Source organism: Nicotiana tomentosiformis, chromosome 1 (genome assembly GCF_000390325.3).
Source record: "Nicotiana tomentosiformis chromosome 1, ASM39032v3, whole genome shotgun sequence".
NCBI classification, from domain to species: domain Eukaryota; kingdom Viridiplantae; phylum Streptophyta; class Magnoliopsida; order Solanales; family Solanaceae; genus Nicotiana; species Nicotiana tomentosiformis.
In genome coordinates this window covers 70,613,111-70,633,811 of record NC_090812.1, presented here as the reverse complement: position 1 = coordinate 70,633,811, position 20,701 = coordinate 70,613,111, and the positions used below count along the sequence as shown (strand labels likewise).

The following is a 20,701-nucleotide window of genomic DNA, read 5'->3' as shown; positions in this document are numbered from 1 at the left end:
TGTTTTGAATATACTATTTTATATTATTTTAAAAAGTTTATCTTTCTTGATATAGATACACGCGCGACGCGCGTACCCTATTACTAGTACTATATTAAAAGTGGGAAGGCCTTAAGTTAAAAGTTAAATTACAAAAATATCCTTCTAATAATAATCTAAACATCCTACTTTCAAAAAAAAAAAAAAACATTTCTTATGCGATGTGATTGTACTCTTGAAATGAACAGCCACCACTTCAAAATTTTGTTTTGACTCATATTTCATATACCATTGCGTCCCTTCTTCATTTATTTTTATCTTTCTATTTCTACTGATTTTCTCTGCCATTTAACCTTATTTTCTTTCCTCCAACTTTCACTAAATTCATCCAGTGGCCAAACATATAACTCTAATCTCGATCTTTTTTCCCAAGAGAACTCACTGTCAATTTTAAAATTTCATGAAGTGAAAAGTAAGTCAAAATCGTATTCTTTTTTCTTCTTTATTGGCTTATGTTGTTACGATCTATTTATGGGTGTTTGTTGATTTAGTTTCTTCTGGTTGCTTGAAGATGTTTTGCATTTCTCTGATTGAAAATAATCTCTATGTGTGTTGTCAGAGATGTTTATCGAGATTTATTCATTAAAACCAATAAGAAAACATCAAAAAAAATCTAACATGTCTAAAATAAACAAAAATTAATTAATTAAAAGTATAAAAGAGTAATGATTCTCCAAAGAAACAGAGGGGTGGCAGGGTGTGAGTAGTTGCAGGATAGGTTGTCCATTTGGAATGAAGAACTTGATATATCAAATTTTTTGATGTTGTTACTTATTAGAAGCGGCAGAACCAAAAGTTAGACTGATTATAATTGACGATTAGTATTCTTGTATTTACATGTGGTTACTTCTCTTCGAAAAAGAATCACTACTAAATGAAGATTCTGCTACTTGCTCATTTTCGTAAAATTAAGATATTATACGCTAAGTTTTAAAATGTTGAACAACCTTTCTGGAACCCTTAAAGTGAAAGAAAAAATATGATTATTTTAAGGCTGTATCCAAACGGACTACTCATTTCGTGTATAGAAATTACTGTAGATATCCGGCGGCAGTAATTCGATACAACGTTTTCACAAGGACTTTTAAGCCAAAATGAGCCGATGCAGGTTGCTAAAGGTTTTGGCACAGACACATAGTATCTAAATAGTTTCTTTAAATTCATGATTTTACTGACTGAGTACAAAAATAAGGGTTTGAGTTATGAAGTGGTGGCAATTGTAACAAATGAGTGAGTGGTGCCAAGTGCCAACAATCGACTCTCAAAGGTCATGGCTATTGATTTTTCGGTATATTTTAATCCAGTAGTCAAGTCTATAATGAATATGTATAAGGGTGATAGTCAGAGGCACAGTTAAAAGGAAGATAAACATTTAGTGCATATGCAGTTCTTAAGTAAAGTCAAACAACAACTGAATACACAAAAGTATATTGAAATAATTAAAAGTAGATAGAATATTTTATAAAATTATTTTGAATCATATCTATTTCAAACAAGAACGTTAATCATAATAAAAATTATAGAACTTATTTTATACTATTATAGCCTATTTTATAATCATAATAAAAATTATAGAAATAATGTGTACCTAATAACAAGCTACAAAACTATTGAGTAGAATGAGTGATAAAAGTATTAATAACTCGAAGAGATTCAATAAATAATACATATATAAAAACATGAAGGTATTTTTAGGTCTATAATATTAGGTAATGAAGAGGTAAAACCATTTTTAATTTATATTATATTCTTGACTTATTTATATTGCTTTTATTAATGACATCATCTACTGGATAAATCCTTAATAGGAGACAAAGATTTGAGTGATCATTTTTCAAATAATTATGTTGAAAATTAAAGTGGAAGGACTTCTTTGAATAAAATAAGAGATATTATATTGTTAATAACTTATTAGATCGTGTTAAGATAATCACTCTTTAGTGTACAAAGAAGTTGAAATAATTTTTACTAACAAATTAATTTTAAAGGAATATGATGATGACATTCCCACTTTAAAATTTTAACAAATTTGTACTATTGGAAGAGGAGGAAAAATTTAGTGATGGCACTGTCTTTGGTAATTCTTCATAGGAATTTATGAATTATTTTTGTACATTACTACTTGATACTTATTGCTAATTTTAAACTATATTTTTCAGATACAATTTGCATGTTAGTAATAGTGAAATCACTTATTGGAGAAGAACAAAACATGCGAAGAGCGATAATATTTACAAATGAAAGGTAAGTTAAAATTAATAAGTTTATGAAAAATGTTCATTTAATATACAATATAGATAAATTAATGTAAAAAACTATTATGTTAAAAATTAGGTATGATCATCAATTGTTACTTTATGGGGAGATTTTGCTGAAAAATCATATATATTTAATTAAACTTTGAATTTATCTTTATAGATTTAGATGATATTCAATTATCTCATACAATGAGCCATATCGATCATCCAAATAAATTTATATAGTACTTATTCTTTCATGTGCATTTTTTAAAATCTTTGTTTGGATAATATTGATATTATTCAATAAAGTTATGTAATACATGACTCGCCGAGAAACTAGTACTAAAAAGAGCGGGGCACGTGATTTAGCATTCCAGGACTGCGGGCGGGTCGGGCGGAGTAACTATCCAGTGTTCCTACTTCCCACCGACCCACTTGGCGGGTTGTGTGTCTCAACTCTCACGGTCACGGACTAACGGCGTGATTGAGGAAAAAAAGCAAAAAAAGAAACTCTCACACGCCACGCTTTTTATTCCGTCGTCAAAAAGCGACTCTTCTTCTCTTTCCCTCACAATTCTCTAAATCAAGCATACCAAACATACAACTGGAACCGCGCAATGTGGTTTCTTTGAATCAGATCAACTCAATTCAACCAAAACTTAACATTTTTCCACATCCTTCAATTCCAATGGAGTCCATTCTCAAATTTAGCTCAATTTCTCCGACTTTTGTCCTCAATTCTCCTTTTTTGCCGTATATGCTCTCTTCTTCCACCCGTCCCCATACAGGAGATCCATCCGTTGCTAAATTTCGTCGATGTTTACCTCAAGCGAAACTTTCTCCATCTCTCCGGCCGGCGTCTCTTTCTTCTTCCGCTGCTAATGCTGCTGCTACTTCGAATTCTCAGCCTGTAAGTGTCCCCTTTGTATTCGTTGTTTAGTGTTTTCATTTTCGTTAGTTATGTTTCGGATTTACACACGGAAGCTCTCCGTTTAGGTCACTAACGGCCATATTGCACTCATTTATTGTACCGTGTCGACAAACATTAACCATAGTGAAATGAATATTTCTTGATTATGCTGATCCGTTTAAGGTGAGCTAGCTCTCTGTTACGGTACCTGGTTTCGAGAGAAATAGGTCTTAGTTTTTCTTCTTAAGAAAATTATATTAGAAAAAAAATTCATGGCTGAGTTTCTTTATTTTGCTAGTTTGGTTGGTAGGAGTAATTCTCCATTGTGACTTGGTCAACCTAATGAGTTACTTTTCATTTCTCAGCCAAGAGATGGACATTACACAGTTGGTGACTTTATGACTGGGAAAGAAGATTTACATGTAGTAAAACCTACAACTAAAGTTGGTGAAGGTACTTCTGGATTTGCTTCCCCAGTATAAAGTCTAAACGTATATACACATATATATTTTGATAAATTAAAGCGTAAACATGCTAATAATTCTGTTTTCCTTTATTTCTGCATTTTGATCCTGCAGCCCTTGAGATGCTTGTGGAAAAGAGAGTTACTGGGCTTCCTGTAATTGACGATGACTGGAATTTGGTAATTCCTCTTAGTTGACTTCCATCATTTCTTGGAAAGATTAATGTTAATGGCCAACATAATCTAGTATTTTCCGGATGATCAGTATTTCCATTTTATTTCACTGCATATTTCTTCTCTTATCTTTCCGTTTTAAGTTGTGCTCTGATAAAGAGATCATATTCTTGCAATGTTGGGGTTTCCCCATTGTTAATAAAATCATTTACCTTATAAAAAAGATATTCTTGTAATGCTTGTAAAGTGGTTCCTCCATAAGTGCTGGGAAGATGTCAATTTTCCTTTTTGCCTGCGTTAGATATTCTCATTAAAATGCAATTAAGGACAGTTTGATCTTCTGTGGGTGAAAAGTATAAGCAAGGGACACTAATATGTGAAAGGTTTCTCCTTCATTTTTTGTCCTTATTGTGGGGCATAGGTGGCGGCAATCATCCTCACATAGTTGGCTTCTTCCATGAACAGATGAGAGGGAAGTTTATTCCTGTAATCGAGATGATACCTTGTGCCAGGGTGCCTCTTCACTAGGTTAAGTGTAAGCTGAATGTTAACAATTTCCAACATGCAGTTTCATGTTAGCCACGGCAGTATAGAAACAATGAGCTGAGAGGTTGTGGGCAGCTTTCCTGATCAGTGAATCCAAAGACATGTCATATCTTCTATCATCTTTTCTTCTTGAATTTTTTTTTGTGGCTAGTCAATTAATTCACAGGTATTTTCTTAGAACTAGGAAGGAGAGTTACTGGCTAGTCCAATAGGAGTTCTGTTGACTTCTCTAATCTGACTTGGTATTTTTCAAACTGTTTAAGCAACTTAATCCTCAGATAAAAGGCTAGAGATGTCTGGAGGCTCCCATATGAAAGACGCTTCATTTATCACCATAGTATTCTGACCTGGGCTCTCCACTTCTCCTTGTTCCCTTTGAAAGGGGAGCTTTCATGGTATATGCAACCCTATTGCTGATTGAGACTACCATGACAGAATTATGATCAGCAAAGCAATTCAGAGATGTTAGACTAGCTAACTTCTCAATTTGGCTCGCGCATATCTTGTTGCAATAACTGGATCAGGACAGAGGTGGGGTTGGGGGTAGAGAAGTTGGCGTGGTGGATTGGTAGAAAGGCAAGAGTTATAGTATGTATCCTTTTCTTCTTTGTGGGCTTGGAGAAAATATCCGCGTTATAACAAAAATACTTTTTGGTGAGACATGTTAGTCTTACCTACCAATGACTGTCTCTCTATAGTAATTTAAGCTAGTACGAGAGGCACCATTGATTCACACAAATTGGTCATCGCGCTTGGTTGACAAGCTACTGCTGCAAAGCTACCGCATGTTGGATTATGACTGAATTCCTCTAAGTCAGAGTTCAGGTGCGATGTATGCGCTTGCCGTCCACTTGCTTACCCATAGTATGGACCTCTGGCCTCAAGAGTACATGTTATTGTCCAAGTCATTGAAGCGGAAGTGTCGCGTTGGCCGCCTTGAAATACAATTTTCGTTGAGCTGCAGGTGAAATTTTATTTGGAGACAACTTAAATACACGACAAGGCATTTGTAAGCTATGTTACTCGGAGCGTGTCGGATCCTCCAAATTTAGTACATTTTTGGAGGATCCGACACGGGTGCGGCAACACTTTTGGAGAGTCCGAGCAAGATAGTTTGTAAGTGACATAGTGGTGTTGCGACTATGTTCCATTGAAATTCAGGTCCTCGTCGCTTCAATGCATAAGAAGTAAGTAATCATATACAATATTGCAAAGAAAAAAATTATTTTTTCCTGGAATTCATGCAAGACTTAGCGAAGAATAGCACAATAGATCCATATGGACGATAATAACTAGTTTGGATTTAAGGTTTAGTCATGTTGGAATGCTTACTAGGTCCAATATGGGCTTGGAGTCTTTCAATTTTGTCAGAGATTTACTTGCCAGTAGCAAATATAGAGAACTTCTAATTTAGAGAATCTAAATTTTGAATATTGAATTGAGACGTGTTTAAATGGAGCAAAATGGATGATGAGGACTCATATAGCAGATTTCAGCTAATTTAGGATTGAGGCATAGTAGTAGTTGTTGTATGATTTCTCTGACCCTGTATGTATAGGACAGCTTGTCTTGCTTGTGACAGCTATCCTAAATCTTTTCTTTGAATATGAACTCTTCCATCCCCATCCCCCCCCCCCCCTCCTCTCTCTCTCTCTCTCTCTCTCTCTCTCTCTCTCTCTCTCTCTTTTAATAATAATGCTTTCTTTTAGATCAAGTTATAAAATGCAGTGACAGAAGATGACACTCTGCTGCAGGTTGGCGTTGTTTCTGATTATGACCTACTGGCACTTGACTCTATATCAGGTATCATTGAGCGTCTGTGAACAAATTTATGCTTTTGCAACCTTATTACTCGTCTGGGAACTTTCTCTAAATGCTGTATTCTGGTGCTGAGCGTGTTTAAGTGATGCTCATGAGCAATAATAGAGTAGCTATGATTGGGTAGTTTTCCTGACAGCGGAAACTACTGAATCGGTAAATATCTAAACATCACATTTATCTTATTCTTACAATATCAAGGAAAAAAATTAAATATCAAGGATAATATTTGTACTCCATTACTCTTATAAGAAATAAGAAAAGATATACTTGCACGTCATTATATTCAAAAAGCAAGCTGTCCAAAGTTCTCAATGAGTTGTTCACTATTATGAATAAAAATATTGAGTCTTAAACGGAGCTAGGAATCCATAAGCTTGTCAAGAATGATATTCCTATTCTGGTAGGGTCACATAACATACTGCTGAGACTGCATGGATGGTATATGACTTCTGAATTTTTAACGAGGCTTGTAATGTTAAACAAGCGAAGGTTTCTTCCTCTCGTTTAATGGGGAATCTAAACCTGGACAGATCCAGACAGGTCTTTTGGCGCTTGAGTTTTTCAGGTTTTGTTGGTGAAAATATGATCGGAGTCCTGGGGGAAGGGGTTGACATAAGTAACATTTATATAGTGCTTCGAAACTACAACAGTCAAGGAGTAAACAAAATCAAAGGTTGTTTAATAAAGAAGCAAACCTATAGGATCTCTCCTGCATGCTGGGGCATTCTACTGTACGACTGGAATTCCCTCGTCCATATAGCTAACATGAAACTTCTTTTTTGTCTGGACAATTTCTACTAATAGAAACATTATTTAAATTTTAAACACACTACTTACCTTTTATTGACTAAGTATTCGAGAGATAGCTCAGCAATAGCTCCGTATAGCAGGAGGCTTTTGTAATCTAACTTCTAAAATGTCCTTTAGCATTAGTTCTTCATTGAATTCATCAGCAGATGTTTACCTTAATCAGATGAGACTTGCTTTAATGATGATTGAAGTTTAGATTGAACATTGTTCGTAATCTTACTGAGCTAAACCTTTAAAATTCAGCCGACTATATATTAAAGAAAAAAAATTGAAGGACATAACACACTCTTCAGATATGCAGTGAAAAGTGCATGCTGGAATACCTATGATTAGGGCAGCAAGTCTATAGTGGCTGAGCTGGCAATGAGGTATCCAATAATTCTTTATCAGCTAGAGGAGAGCGAGGTTTCTCCCTTTAGAAGGAAAAAAGAAGAAGAAGAGAGGGAGAGGTGAGGGGAGCTAAGAGAAGGAGAAAAGATCAGGCTTGCGGTCCCTATTTCGTGATTTATTCTACTTTGACTACTTAAGAACTTTGAGATCATGCATGTAAATTTTTTCCTATGATGAGTGAGATATAGTAACCAATTTGACTTTTGATGAATGTGTGGTTACTGTTTCTTTGTGTGCTTCCTTAAGTTGAACCATTGTTAAAAATATCAGTTTCCATCCATTAATAGAAGTGACACTGTTTTCCTGCAATTTCTCTTACTGCTTCTTCTTCTTCTTCTTCTTCTTCTTCTTTTGTTTTTCAATTTTTTTAAATGTTTATCATAGGAACTGGCCAAGCTGATACAAATCTGTTTCCTGATGTTGACAGTACTTGGACGGTATGTAATAATCTTTCGTTCTAATAGTAGATAACATTTTTCATTACCGAATAATTATACTTGTTGTGGTTTGTAATATGGTTTCATGTTTGCACTTCTATTTTATATTTTTGTTTCGGCTCTGAGCTGAGATAATAGTTTAGGACATAGTTTTGATGTGAAGAATGCTCTATGATCATATATAGTGATTCCTTTTTTTCTTTGAAAAAGTTAGCTGAAACATCAGTGAATCATCTTCTTAGATTAAGCACATTCCTAGTTTAATTTGACTCTGCATGCCACCACGTTCACGGATTGTTAATAGGACCTGAAGAATTAAGTCATCATGCTAGGAAATAGTTTTGGCGAGTGCAAGGTATTACAAGTATTTAGACCAGATTTTACTTGTGAGGTTGGCTCTCATTCTGTGGGTGGAGTTAGAATTACATCCAGTTAGAGCTTTCTAGAGATTATTCTCTCTCACCGGTGACAGGAAAAAAAAGGTTTTCTAGAGATTACTATAAGTAGGTGTCAGTATGTAGCGTACAAGGAAATTCTGAATCCATGAATAATGTTTTAGCTCCTTCTTTATCTTGTTGAGTTTCTTGCTTTGATTCTGTGATTCTGTAGACGTTTAATGAGGTTCAGAAGCTACTGAGCAAAACTAATGGAAAAGTTGTTGGCGATGTCATGACACCAACTCCATTGTCTGTCCGTGAAAACACCAACCTTGAAGATGCTGCGAGGTAATTGAACAAGCTTTTGTATTTTCATTAAGCTGTAATAAGGTTCCAATTAGTTAGTGCAATTGGTTAGTCAAATTCCTTTTAATGCCTTTTTCTTTTTTATACCTATTCTATTTGGGAAGGCTGCAAGAGACATGTAATTTAAGGCAGAGGATTATTGCTAATCTTTTCTCCTTCCGCTCGACTATAGTATTCTTGCTAATCACTAAATGAGAATCTGGATTATTCATTTAGCGATTTAACTGTAAAGTTGACATCATGAGATAAATTCCTGCTGATTTTAGGTTGTTGCTCCAAACGAAGTACCGGCGGCTGCCTGTTGTTGATGTTGATGGCAAACTGGTAATTTGCCTTCTTGTTCTCTTTATTGGATTTTTAGTGCAGCTGCCAGCAGCTTTTAATTTCTGATGAAGCCATGTTTACTGAAATGTGAAGGTTGGGATTATCACAAGGGGCAATGTTGTTAGAGCTGCTCTACAAATAAAACGTACTGTTGATACACAATGACGCCTGGGTTCCAGCGCGAAAGTTGTTTGTTCATGTCAAGTCATGAAGCTACCATATTAATATATGTTCTCTTCCATTTTGTCGTCCTTGGCTTCCTACTGTGCCGAGTGTGGCATCATCGGGAGAAGGGGGAAGCAGGGGATTACTTTGCCCGAGTACTTGCTGGTAAGTAAGAACATGATGCTCGTGAGCTCAAAATCGAAGAAAGACATCTGTCTGGAATTCTTGTTCATATCTGGTTATTTCTGTGGGTTTCACCAAATCGAGCTTCCCTTACAGAGTCTGAATTCCCCCTGTGTAGCGAACGTTTGCTATAAGGTGGGGCTTCCATATGGATGGTGCCCCGATGCTCTATGTACCGTTTGTTAGTTTTCAAGCTTGTAGTAGTATGAGAACTTCAACAATATTCTACGTAATGTAATACAAACACAATAGTTTGACAACTCGACCTCCCATAGTGGTAAAATTAGAGTTTATGGTTTGATTTGTTGTGAAGATACTTCCACTTATTGTACACATAACATAATATAAATATATGTAACACGTAAGGCTTCTCAAATCTGATGTTTCTTCTTCCCATAATGTTTATGTTCATCAAGATATGATCACAAATCATGTAGAACCTGAAGGTTTATCCGACTGAATAAGCATATAGAAAGAGTGAGATAACGATTAAATGAAGGGAAACGATAACGATTAAATAAGCATATAGAAAGAGTGCACCAAAAATTACAAAGATGATATACATCCTATGCATATTTTCTTTTTTGGCTCTTGATTGGTGGTCATATCTATTTGGACTTGTACTAGTGGAGTGATTAGGAACAAATCGTTTCTTAATTACTTGTATGTCTTGTAGCAAACTAGTTAATCCAGAGTAAGATGATCCTCCTTCTTCAACTGCCTGCCTAGCCATCTCCTTGTACTCTTCGGCTCTGTTTCTGAATCCCTCTGCTTCTTCACTTTCCATGACCTGTTTTATTGCCTTAGATATTGCTTCTCTTTTCACTCCCTCGCTAGCTATTCTCTTCCATTGAACCGAACCAACACCAACCCCAGTTCTCAAAACCTCAGTCACTAACTTTTCATTGAAGAATTGCTCCCCAAACACAGGCCATGTCACCACTGGCACCCCTGCCGATATTCCTTCCAGCGTTGAATTCCATCCGCAATGCGTAACAAAAGCTCCCACAGCTTTGTGATCAAGAATTAACAATTGGGGTGCCCATCCTCTTATGATTAAACCTTTTTCTTTTATTCTTTCCTCGAATCCTTCGGGCAACCAATCTTCGTTGTCTAGTTCTATTCTAACAACCCAAATGAATTCTTGTCCAGAAGCTTCAATTCCCATAGCTAGTTCACGCATTTGTGTTGCAGTGAAAATTGCTACGCTTCCGAAACAAATGTAAACAACGGAACTTGATTTTTTCGAATCAAGCCATTTCATGCACTCGTGTTTGTCAATAGAGGATTTCTTCCCTCTTTCAGCTTTATCATCACTGTCCCTGTTGCACAGAGAAAGTGGGCCAATAGCCCATGTTTTTCTACCCAGAACCTTGGTGTAATGTTCAGCATAATCTGGTTCAAGCTCATAGAAGCTGTTGAAGACAATTCCGTGGCCCTTCAAGCCAGAATCTCTGAGTGCTTTTATCACTGGGGACATACTTTCCTCTTCCTCGATTCGATCAAATGGGGATAACTGTGTTCTAGTCAGCTTGATCTGGTTAGGCAAATTCGGTACAGCAAAAGTTTCGGAATCAGAGGAGACATTCTTGAAAGGCGTATAATGCCTGATGCTATCAGCGACACAAAGTGCAAAGTAGCTTGTGCCATGAAAAACCAATCTTGGAATGTTAAATTTGTCTGCACTGTCAGCAGTCCAAGGAAGGAACATATCAGAAACAAGACAATTGGGGCGGCATTCTTGAAGAAGCTGCTCAAATGGTTCTTGCATCATAGTTGTAGCCGTGGAGAAGTTATTTAGCAAGTCATCGGAAGGGATGAGATCAAGGCGCTCACATCCTTCAGGCAAGCCGTTCTCAACAGCTTGAAATTTGATCAAACGGATGTCAATTTCAATTCCCACTTGCTTGCTTCTTTGAATAGAGTTGGAGAAAACTGATTCATTGAGAGGTGTGGTGATTATGGTGGCCTTAACACCACGAGAAGCGACGAGCTTGGCCATATCAAGCGTAGGAATCATGTGGCCATGAGCCATCAGAGGAAAGAAGAAAAAATGGCGATGACTCATGTTGAAATTTTTGGACGAAAGAAAGTTGTTGCAGCAAAACACAGAGAGCAGAGTAAACCTATCTGGTTCTTTTCAATCTTTTATCTGAAGACTATAAGAGTTACTGATGCACCTAGTGGATTTTCACTGCTTATTATATGCATGTGGGATTTGTGGAGACTGGAGAAGTTGAATTTGGACACTACTTTTCAACTTTCCTTTTGAAACATTATGAGACAAGACTGGTCTTCAGGAAAAGAACTAATCAATTAGTTAAGGGGAAGCAGAGTACAGGTAGGGGGGTCGAATAGGCACATGCAATCAGCATAAATGGGCTAAGGAGGGCCAGTGGTGGAGAGTGGAGTTTCTTGAGATGCAACTTTCATTGCATTGTAAAAAGACAAGTCAGATAAAGTTGCTAATAAAGCACCAAAAATGATGCAGATGGTCTTTCACCATTGGGACACTCGTTTTATTCAAACACGAAAATCTCTGTAAAAAGGTTTGAACTTGCAATTCAACTGTGCCTTCGTGTCCTAGGCCATGCAATTGAAAAATTCCTGTAAACATTTTGTCATTAGCAGCTACATATGTTAGTGCCTACTTCCCTTCGCTTGGATTGTGGTCTTCCTTTTGTATGCCATATGTTTCTCATTGTTTTCGCTAGGAGCCTTCATGCTTATATATATATATATATATATATATATATATATATATATATATATATATAAGGGCAGTCCAGTACACTAAGCTCCCGCTATGCGCGGGGTCCGGGAAAGGGTCAGACCACAAGGGGTTATTGTACGCAACCTTACCCTGCATTTCTGCAAGAGACTGTTTCCACGGCAACTTTATCAAGGCTCCCCTTCGTGTGTGTATATATATATATATATATATATATATATATATATATTATAATATTTTCCTGCTTTTTAGACAAAGCTTAAATTTCATAAATTGGGCACGGGAAGGAACTAGTATTAACTTTAACTTGGAACTGTGTTTGCTAAACTATGTAGACTTTGGGGACAGATATTCTTAACTTGACACTCGTAAAAAATCAGATTATGTGTGCGAGCAAAATAAGTAACCACTAACCAGTAACATACCTATTCTAGTAGGGATAAATCGTTAATCACTTATGGAACTATATGTACTTATATCTTCCAGCAAAGTAGTCAGATCAGAGTAAGATGATCCTCCTATTTCAACAGCTTTCCTTGCCATTTCCTTGTACGCTTTAGCTCTGCTTCTGAATCCTTCTGCTTCTTCACCCACCATTACCCTCCTTATTGCCTTTGCTATTGCTTCTTTTTTCATTCCCTCGCTATATGTTTTTTGCCATTTCATAGAACCAACGTTAGCCCCAGTTCTCAAGACTTGAGTTACCAACTTTTCATTGAAGAATTGCTCCGCAAATACAGGCCATGTCACAATTGGAACTCCTGCTGATATTCCTTCCAACATCGAATTCCATCCACAATGGGTAACAAAAGCTCCTACAGCTTCGTGATCAAGAATTAACAATTGGGGTGCCCATCCTCTTATTATCAATCCTTTTCCTTTTGTTCTTTCCTCGAATCCTTCAGGCAGCCATTCTTCGTTGTCTTGTTCTGTACTTCTAACAACCCAAATGAATTCTTGTCCTGAAGCTTCAATTCCCATAGCTAGTTCACACATTTGTGATGCAGTGAAATTTGCTATGCTCCCGAAACAAATGTAAATAATGGAACTTGATTTTTTTAAATCAAGCCATTTCATGCAGTCGTGTTTATCGATAGAGGATTGATTCCCTCTTTCAGCTTTATCTTCAATGTCCCTGTTGCACAACGAAAGCGGGCCAATAGCCCAAGCTTTTCTACCTAGAATCTTGGTTTAATGTTCAACATAATCTTGTTCAAGCTCGTAGAAGCTGTTGAAGATAACTCCATAGCCCTTCAAGCCCGATTCTCTGACTGCTTTTACCATCAGGGGCAGATTTTTCTCTTCCTCAATTCGATCAAACGGTGATAATTGTGTTCTAGCCAGCATGAGCTGGTGAGGTAAATTCGGTACAACAAAAGTTTCAGAATCAGAGGAGACATTCTTAAAAGGCTTATGAAGCCTGATGCTCTCCCCAACACAAAGGGCAAAGAAGCTTGTGCCATGAATAGCCAATCTTGGAATGTTAAATTTGGCTGCAGTATCAATTGTCCAAGGAAAGAATATATCTGAAACAAGACAATTGGGACGACATTCTTGAATAAGTTGCTCTAGTGGTTCTTGCATCATAACTGTAGCCTTAAAGAAGTTTAGGAGCAAGTGATCAGAAGGGATGAGATCGAGACGCTCGCATTCTTCGGGCAAGCCGTTTTCAACAGCTTGGAATTTGATCAAACGGATTTCAATTTCGATACCCAAATGCTTGTTTCTTTCAATAGATTTGGAGAAAACAGATTCATTTAGGGGAGTGGTGATTATAGTGTCCTTAACACCACGTAAAGCGACGAGCTTCGCCATGTCTAGTGTAGGAATCATGTGGCCATGAGCCATCATGGGAAAGAAGAGGAAATGGAGCTGACTCATGTGAAATTTTTGGAAAAAGAAGTTCCAGCAAAAAACAAAAAGCAGAAGAAACTTAAGTAACAGTTCACTCCAGTTAGTTACCAGAGTTTTCAATACACGTCTTGTACAGCAAAAATCAGAGTCAAGAGTCATAAAATGGCATCTCTCCCCCATTATTTGCTCTTCAGTTGGTTAGTCTGTTGTGAACATGGAAATGCCATGCTTGTTTTTTTTTATCGGGGAAATGTTTATTTTACTCAATTTGGGCATGCGAAGGAACTAACATTGTCATTCAACGGTGATTGGATGAAAATAAAAGTTAGTACTGATTACAAATTTTAAGCTAATAGCAGTTTGTGACAGGAAATTTTAATGGCATTTAATAAAAATCTGATTAGGTTTAATTGTAAACATCAATAGCAGAAAACATAAGAGACTTCTACTGAGTACTTTTTATTTATTTTATATAATATTACTGTAGCATGAGTTCGGATAGAGTCACGTGATTAGTGGGATTCATATAACTGATCCTAATTTGTATGTGACTGAGACGTTATAATAGTAGTTGTAACGATGTAAACTTTTTAGTAATTAATTATGCAATGAAAAGTACGTGTTACTTTTTGCAATATATGGAGTAGTAAGTAAACTACATTGTCACACTCAATAAGATTATGCATAACCATCTGTGTATGCAAGTAAAATAAATTAATACTCTAGCGGATGACATCAACGCCACGTAGGCAGTCTCATTTCATGTATGTTCAAGCTTCTTTCTTTACGGAGCTTTCTATACAATATTTAAAATTTATTTATTAAAATTATTTTAATTTTATATATTATCCGTCCTAAATAAGGATACCTTACAATTTAGATACAATCCATTATTAATACCTTAAATTAGGGGATTCAGTTACACCATTTTTTCTTTTTTCTCTCCCGTCTCTCTCCATATATAATTTATTATTAGTGCCTTAAATTATGAGTTTCGGTTACACATTTTCCCTTTTTTCTCTCATTTTCTCTTTCCACCGTGCATATTATGTGTAAATACTAACCAAGCGTAAAAAATTCTAGTATCCTAACTTCAACAGCTTCAGCTAATTCGAAAAACATGGAACACTAGCTATCTTGTTTCATTTGATTATCTAAACATGTCTAGCGAGACATATGCAGCTTTGAATAATCCAAAGTCCAAACCAAGACATTAGGAATCGTAGGAAAGCACCGACTTCACAACAAATTAGGAAAAGGCACATGAATTGTCAACTATTTTATCTTTATTGATTATTTACATACATCTGTTTAGTCAACCTTATGCAACTTTTTTATCAATCCTGTCTCAAAAGCTACAAAATGTATGCATGAAAAAGAGATTCTAAACATACCCGTACAATTCATGAACTTGTACAATTTAATACATGTACAATAACAACAACAACAACCAAGTATGATCCCACTAGTGGGGTCTGGGGAGGGTAGTGTGTACGCAGACCTTACCCCTACCATGAGGTCGAGAGGCTGTTTCCAATAGATCCTCGGCATCCTTCCCTCCAAGAACTCCCCACCTTGCTTTTGGGGTGACTCGAACTCACAACCTCTTGGTTGGAAGTGGAGGTTGCTTACCATCAGAGCAACTGTCACACCTCCTTTTTCCCGAAGGGATAAGGAGTTTTTCCAATTAAAGTGACATTAATCGAAATGGGATTATTTATTTGTTCAGAGTCGCCACTTGGAATAGTTTATGGTGTCCCAAGTCACCGGTGTATTTTAAATCCCAAATCGAGGAAATTGACTCTTATTTATGGTCTGCGAACACAGAAGACCGAGTAAGGAATTCTGTTAACCCGGGAGAAGGTGTGAGGCACTCCCGAGTTCCGTGGTTTTAGCACGGTCGCTCAACTGTAATAATTGGCCTAATTGTCTGATTTAATACATATTTGAAACATATTGTGTATTTTTAACTTCTAACCACTTTCAATTAATTTAATCGCCTTTTAATGCTTATGGAATCATTCCTGAAACAAGTTACGACGTCGTACACTTGTCGTTTTGGTACATATTGCAAACCGCGCCACATGAAATGCATCCGCGATTTACGACATGTTTATTTTAGTTATTGTTTGAAGTTATGATCGGGCCACATGAAATGCATATCCGAATTGGGGATTACGTATCACGACTATACCACGGGAATCGTACCCATAACCGTGATCATTTAATTACTCGCCTAAAGCAAAGCTACGAATGTTTATGCTTAGATTGATTTTTCTAAGTTTGAAATCGTGTATGAAATGTCCAAGTATGGGGAATTTATAATAAGGACACAGGTGTATTGACAGATTGCCAAACATCTTATAGACAGCATAATCTTTATGTCAGTTTGATTTGTTAATAAAGAAAAATGGGCTGGAAACTCATTTAGCCTTTTCTGTTCTTCAATCCGAAATGGGCCTGGAGCCCAATAGCTTGTTAACCAATAGAGTGCAAAGACACATTCACTAAATTAGCTAGTATACGAAATATGACAATTCAAATCACCGGCCAATAAATTACAGCATAATATAATTACAAATCTGGCTAAATGTTTGACAATTAAAACGCTAATCAAAGAGAAAAATCGCACTTTAAGCTTGAACTATTACAAAGGCAAATGATCCTTCTATCTGGGTTAAACTACGAAAAGCAAGCCTGGGCGAAGAGTGCTTCTACCTGAAAATATGAGATGAATCCCCCTAGGCAAAAAGGTTCTACTTGGGTTAAGCTACGAAAAGCAAGCTTGGGCGAAGAGTATTTCTACCCGGAAATATGAGTTGGATCCCCCTAGGCGAAAGGGTTCTACCTGGGTTAAGCTATGAAAGCAAGCTGGGCGAAGAGTACTTCTACCCAGAAATATGAGCTGGATCCCCCTAAGCGAAATGGTTCTACCTGAGTTAAGCTAAGTAAAACAACCCGAGCGAAAAGAACTTCTACTCGGAACTATGAGATGGATCCCCCAAGGCGAAAATGTTCTACCTGGGTTAAGCTACAAAAAATAGCTTGAGCGAAAAGTACTTCTACCCGAAAATCTGAGCTGGATCCCCTAGGAATTGATGTAATCCTACCAAACTTAACGAACAAAATATGGGTACACATATATTTATACAATTTCAGTTTCAAAATCCTATCTAGCAAGTTTTAATTGCTCTTATCACCTGACTAACACCACAAACTTGTTCATGTCTAATGGAAAATCAATTATACAAAAAATCTTAAATTATTCTTCGTGGAGAATCATAAGCACAATATACTCCATCATAGAATAGGGAGGCAAACAAGCTAAATCACAATTCCATTTGATAACTTCATACCATGACTGTCATCATGTATTATTTCAATACAATAATAATGTGTTTGAAACACAGTAATGCACGAAACAGATTTAAATAAGAATGTTGCAGAATATGCTAATCACATGGAGCTTAACAGGGAATTCCAAACTTCATGTATACAATCATGGAAGAACAAATGCTCAGCTTTATACCTGGTTATAACAAAAATACACAAAGAAAATAAATCTCTAAATTTTATGGAAAATATCAGCACGAACAGCTAAAAGCAAACCAAAACAGCTTCAAAAGGCCACTTCCAAAATCCAAAGAGAACCCAGAAAAACTACTGAAATAGTATGAATTCGAATCTCTCCTTTTTTGTTGTTTTTCTAAACCGTTTTTTTTTAGTTTTTAAGATATTTTCTGAAACAAAATGAGAATGAGGATATTTTTTGAAAGAAAAGTAGAGAGTCAGAAGATCCTTCTTTCTTTTCAAAAATGCAGAGCATCCAAAAAATCCCTTTATCTGTGGGGAAGATCCCCTTTTTATACTAAAAATTAAGGAATCCCTTTTAACATGTGTCATCCCTAAAAATACGAAAAAAGCATCTTCTAAAACCGAATTGGACAGTGGTACCTTTGCAGATGTTTTCCTTCATTTTTCAGCTCAAAAGTCCCAAACATTTGACTTCTTTTAGTTTTCGTTTTGCTAATTAGTCCTTTCCCTATCCTCTAGAACCTTCTTAATTGGTTACAGAAAATATTCCTCAATTTTAATTCCTAAACTACCCTGCAATATCCTTGTATTTACACCTCTTGTGGAAATGTAACCCTACTGATTAATGAACTACTGGGCTTGGGTCGAAATTGGAGCAAGATTTGGGTCGCTGATCACTGGCCCAATTTGAAAACAAACTAAATAGCCTCTTTCTTTCCTAGTCTAAATATTTTCTAAATTAACCAATCTAATTCTAATTAAAGATAACTTTGCGAAATTAACCTAACTATCTATTTTCTAACAATTAACTAATTACTTAGCGAACAAATGCATGTAAAATCACTAATGTATTTTTTTATTTTAATAATGCAAACTAAATATTAATAATGCAAGTAAAAATCTAAGAATGCAAAAAGCAAAAAGAGAAAAAATATTTTTTGATCATTTTCATGATTCGAAATGCTACTAAAACATGCTAAAAGTGCAAATGAATGCCAAACAAATAAAAGTAAAATTTCTTCAAATTCTACAAAAGTCACTAAAACTTTTTTTTTTTGAATATTTTGTGAGTAATTTCCTATGTGGGGCAAAAATTAGGTGCTCACAGCTGCCCCTCTTTGTTCGGAAACATGAAGAGTTTTCGGGCAAAGATAAAGTGAGCAATCATGAATAATTTTTGCCCGTTGGATACTCCATGGGAGGCGTTTTGAAATTGTTTGACCGAACCTTGCTTCAGAGGTTGCCTACATATCCTTGGCTAGAAAGGAATCAGGTTAGTGTAGTTCTGGAAGTTTTGGTAGCTGGGCCTACCGAATAGCTGTGATTTCACTGTTGTTGTTGCTGTTACTGCTTGCTGAGCTCCTTATTAAACCAAAATTAAAATGAAAAGAAACTAAACAAGCCTATTAGCTATGAGTTACAAGATTCCTATCTATAAGTTTTCTGAAGCTTGATCTTGAATCTTCTACAGTCCTGTTGTGCATTTCGAACTGTCGACTCGCATTCTTGAGGCGAGCTTCTTCTACTTCTTAACTTTAATTGACCATATTCTTCAGGCGGGCTCCTGCTATTGACTTGAAACTTGAAGTAAATTCTGAAATGACTTCCCTCGTTCTCCAGGTGGGTAGCTGCTAATGACTTGAACTTGAAAAGAATTCCCTCATTCTCCAGGTGGGCGCCTATTAATGACTTGAACTTGAAATAAATTCCCTCATTCTCCAGATGGGCGCCTGCCAATGGCTTAATACTTGAATTAAATTCCCTCGTTCTCTAGGTGGGCGCCTGCTAATGACTTAAAACTTGAAATGAATTCCCTCGTTCTCCAGATGGGCACCTGATGACTTAAAACTTGAAATAAATTCCCTCATTCTCCAGGTGGGCGCCTGCTGATGACTTAATACTTGAAATAAATTCCCTCATTCTCCAGGTGGGCGCCTGCCAATGACTTGAATTTTGAAATAAATTCCCTCATTCTCCAGGTGGGTGCCTGATATTGAATTAAAACTTGAAATGTATTCCCTCGTTTTCCAGGTGGGTGCCTGATGCTGACTTAAAACTTAAATGAATTCCCTCGTTTTTCAGGTGGGTTTCTGATGACTTAAAACTTGAAATAAATTCCCTCGTTCTCCAGGTGGGCGCCTGATGCTGACTTAAAACTTGAAATGAATTCCCTCATTCTCCAGGTGGGAGCCTGATGCTGACTTAAAACTTAAATGAATTCCCTCGTTTTTCAGGTGGGTTCCTGATGACTTAAAACTTGAAATAAATTCTCTCGTTCTCCAGGTGGGTGCCTGATGCTGACTTAAAACTTGAAATGAATTCCCTCATTCTCCAGGTGGGCGCCTGATGACTTAAAACTTGAAATTAATTCCCTCGTTCTCCAGGTGGGTGCCTGATGACTTAAAAATTGAAATGAATTCCCTCGTTCTCCAGGTGAGCGCCTGATGACTTAAAACTTAAAATAAATTCCCTCGTTCTCCAGGTGGGCGCCTGATGACTTAAAACTTGAAATAAATTCCCTCGTTCTCCAGGTGGGCGCCTGATAACTTAAAACTTGAAATAAATTCCCTCGTTCTCCAGGTGGGCGCCTGATGACTTAAAACTTGAAATAAATTCCCTCGTTCTCCAGGTGGGCGCCTGATAACTTAAAACTTGAAATAAATTCCCTCATTCTCCAGGTGGGCGCCTGCTGACTTAAAACTTAAAATGAATTCCCTCATTCTCCAGGTGGGCGCCTGCTGACTTAAAACTTGAAATAAATTCCCTCATTATTCAGGTGGGCGCCTGATGACTTAAAAATTGAAATGAATTCCCTTGTTCTCCAGGTGGGCGCCTGCAATCATGACAACACAGACAAAATAGAGAAAATTTCTGCCCCAGTTTATGCCAGGAACATTCTTGAGTGTTAGTTGAATCCCATTATCCAGGAGGGTCCTGAAAATTTAAAACTAGATCCCATTATCCAGGAGGGTCCTGAAAACTTGAAATTAAATCCCATTATCCAGGAGGGTCCTGAAAACTTAAAACTGAGCTTATCTGGAACATGCTTTCCTCATGGGGATTCCTGGCAAAGCGAACAAGATTTCTTGCCCCTGCTTAAAACAAAGAGAATTTTGTCAGTTTGAAAATGTGGCGGTTAGTTTTTGGCATCCTTGCTGAAAGTGTCTGCTTCTGCCACTACCCCGCTTCATTTTGATTAGCTGCTTCGGGCTACAAAGTATTGTTTGACCTTTCAATCGGACCTCGACCACAAAAACTCTGAATGACTTGAATCCCTTACACTCAACTCGTCGTATGGCACTTTCATTCTGACAACTGTTGAACCTTTGCATTTCCT

General features: G+C 36.8%; 2 protein-coding genes, 1 long non-coding RNA gene and 1 pseudogene across 3 annotated transcripts; 1 reads left to right on the top strand and 3 right to left on the bottom strand.

Moving 5' to 3' along the window:
* Positions 1–2,805: 2,805 nt before the first annotated feature.
* LOC104096338 (CBS domain-containing protein CBSX1, chloroplastic-like) lies at positions 2,806–9,621 on the top strand. The gene is made up of 8 exons (XM_009602701.4): positions 2,806–3,189; positions 3,555–3,642; positions 3,768–3,832; positions 6,127–6,175; positions 7,778–7,830; positions 8,440–8,555; positions 8,840–8,897; positions 8,991–9,621. The coding sequence occupies exons 1-8, from the start codon at positions 2,968–2,970 to the stop codon at positions 9,060–9,062; spliced, it is 723 nt and encodes a 240-aa protein (XP_009600996.1). The 5' UTR covers positions 2,806–2,967; the 3' UTR covers positions 9,063–9,621.
* Positions 9,572–11,456, bottom strand: LOC104096339 (scopoletin glucosyltransferase-like). Its single transcript, XM_009602702.4, has one exon. It carries the CDS (start codon positions 11,311–11,313, stop codon positions 9,694–9,696), a length of 1,620 nt encoding a protein of 539 aa, XP_009600997.1. The 5' UTR covers positions 11,314–11,456; the 3' UTR covers positions 9,572–9,693.
* Positions 11,457–12,249: 793 nt separating this feature from the next.
* LOC104104012 (scopoletin glucosyltransferase-like) lies at positions 12,250–13,857 on the bottom strand (annotated as a pseudogene).
* A 3,289-nt stretch (positions 13,858–17,146) lies between these two features.
* LOC108946464 (uncharacterized) lies at positions 17,147–17,862 on the bottom strand. Its single transcript, XR_001970772.2, has 2 exons — positions 17,785–17,862; positions 17,147–17,359 (listed from the first exon to the last, which is right to left on the bottom strand). It is a non-coding gene; the product is annotated as an uncharacterized lncRNA (long non-coding RNA).
* Positions 17,863–20,701: the final 2,839 nt, after the last annotated feature.

Bases quoted from the DNA above. Each gene is read 5' to 3' on its own strand.
- LOC104096338 (XM_009602701.4), top strand. From the start codon at position 2,968: ATGGAGTCCATTCTCAAATTTAGCTCAATTTCTCCGACTTTTGTCCTC. The intron at 3,643-3,767 runs GTACTTCTGGAT...TTGATCCTGCAG, and splicing joins TACAACTAAAGTTGGTGAAG to CCCTTGAGATGCTTGTGGAA. The intron at 7,831-8,439 runs GTATGTAATAAT...GTGATTCTGTAG, and splicing joins ATGTTGACAGTACTTGGACG to ACGTTTAATGAGGTTCAGAA.
- LOC104096339 (XM_009602702.4), bottom strand. From the start codon at position 11,313: ATGAGTCATCGCCATTTTTTCTTCTTTCCTCTGATGGCTCATGGCCAC.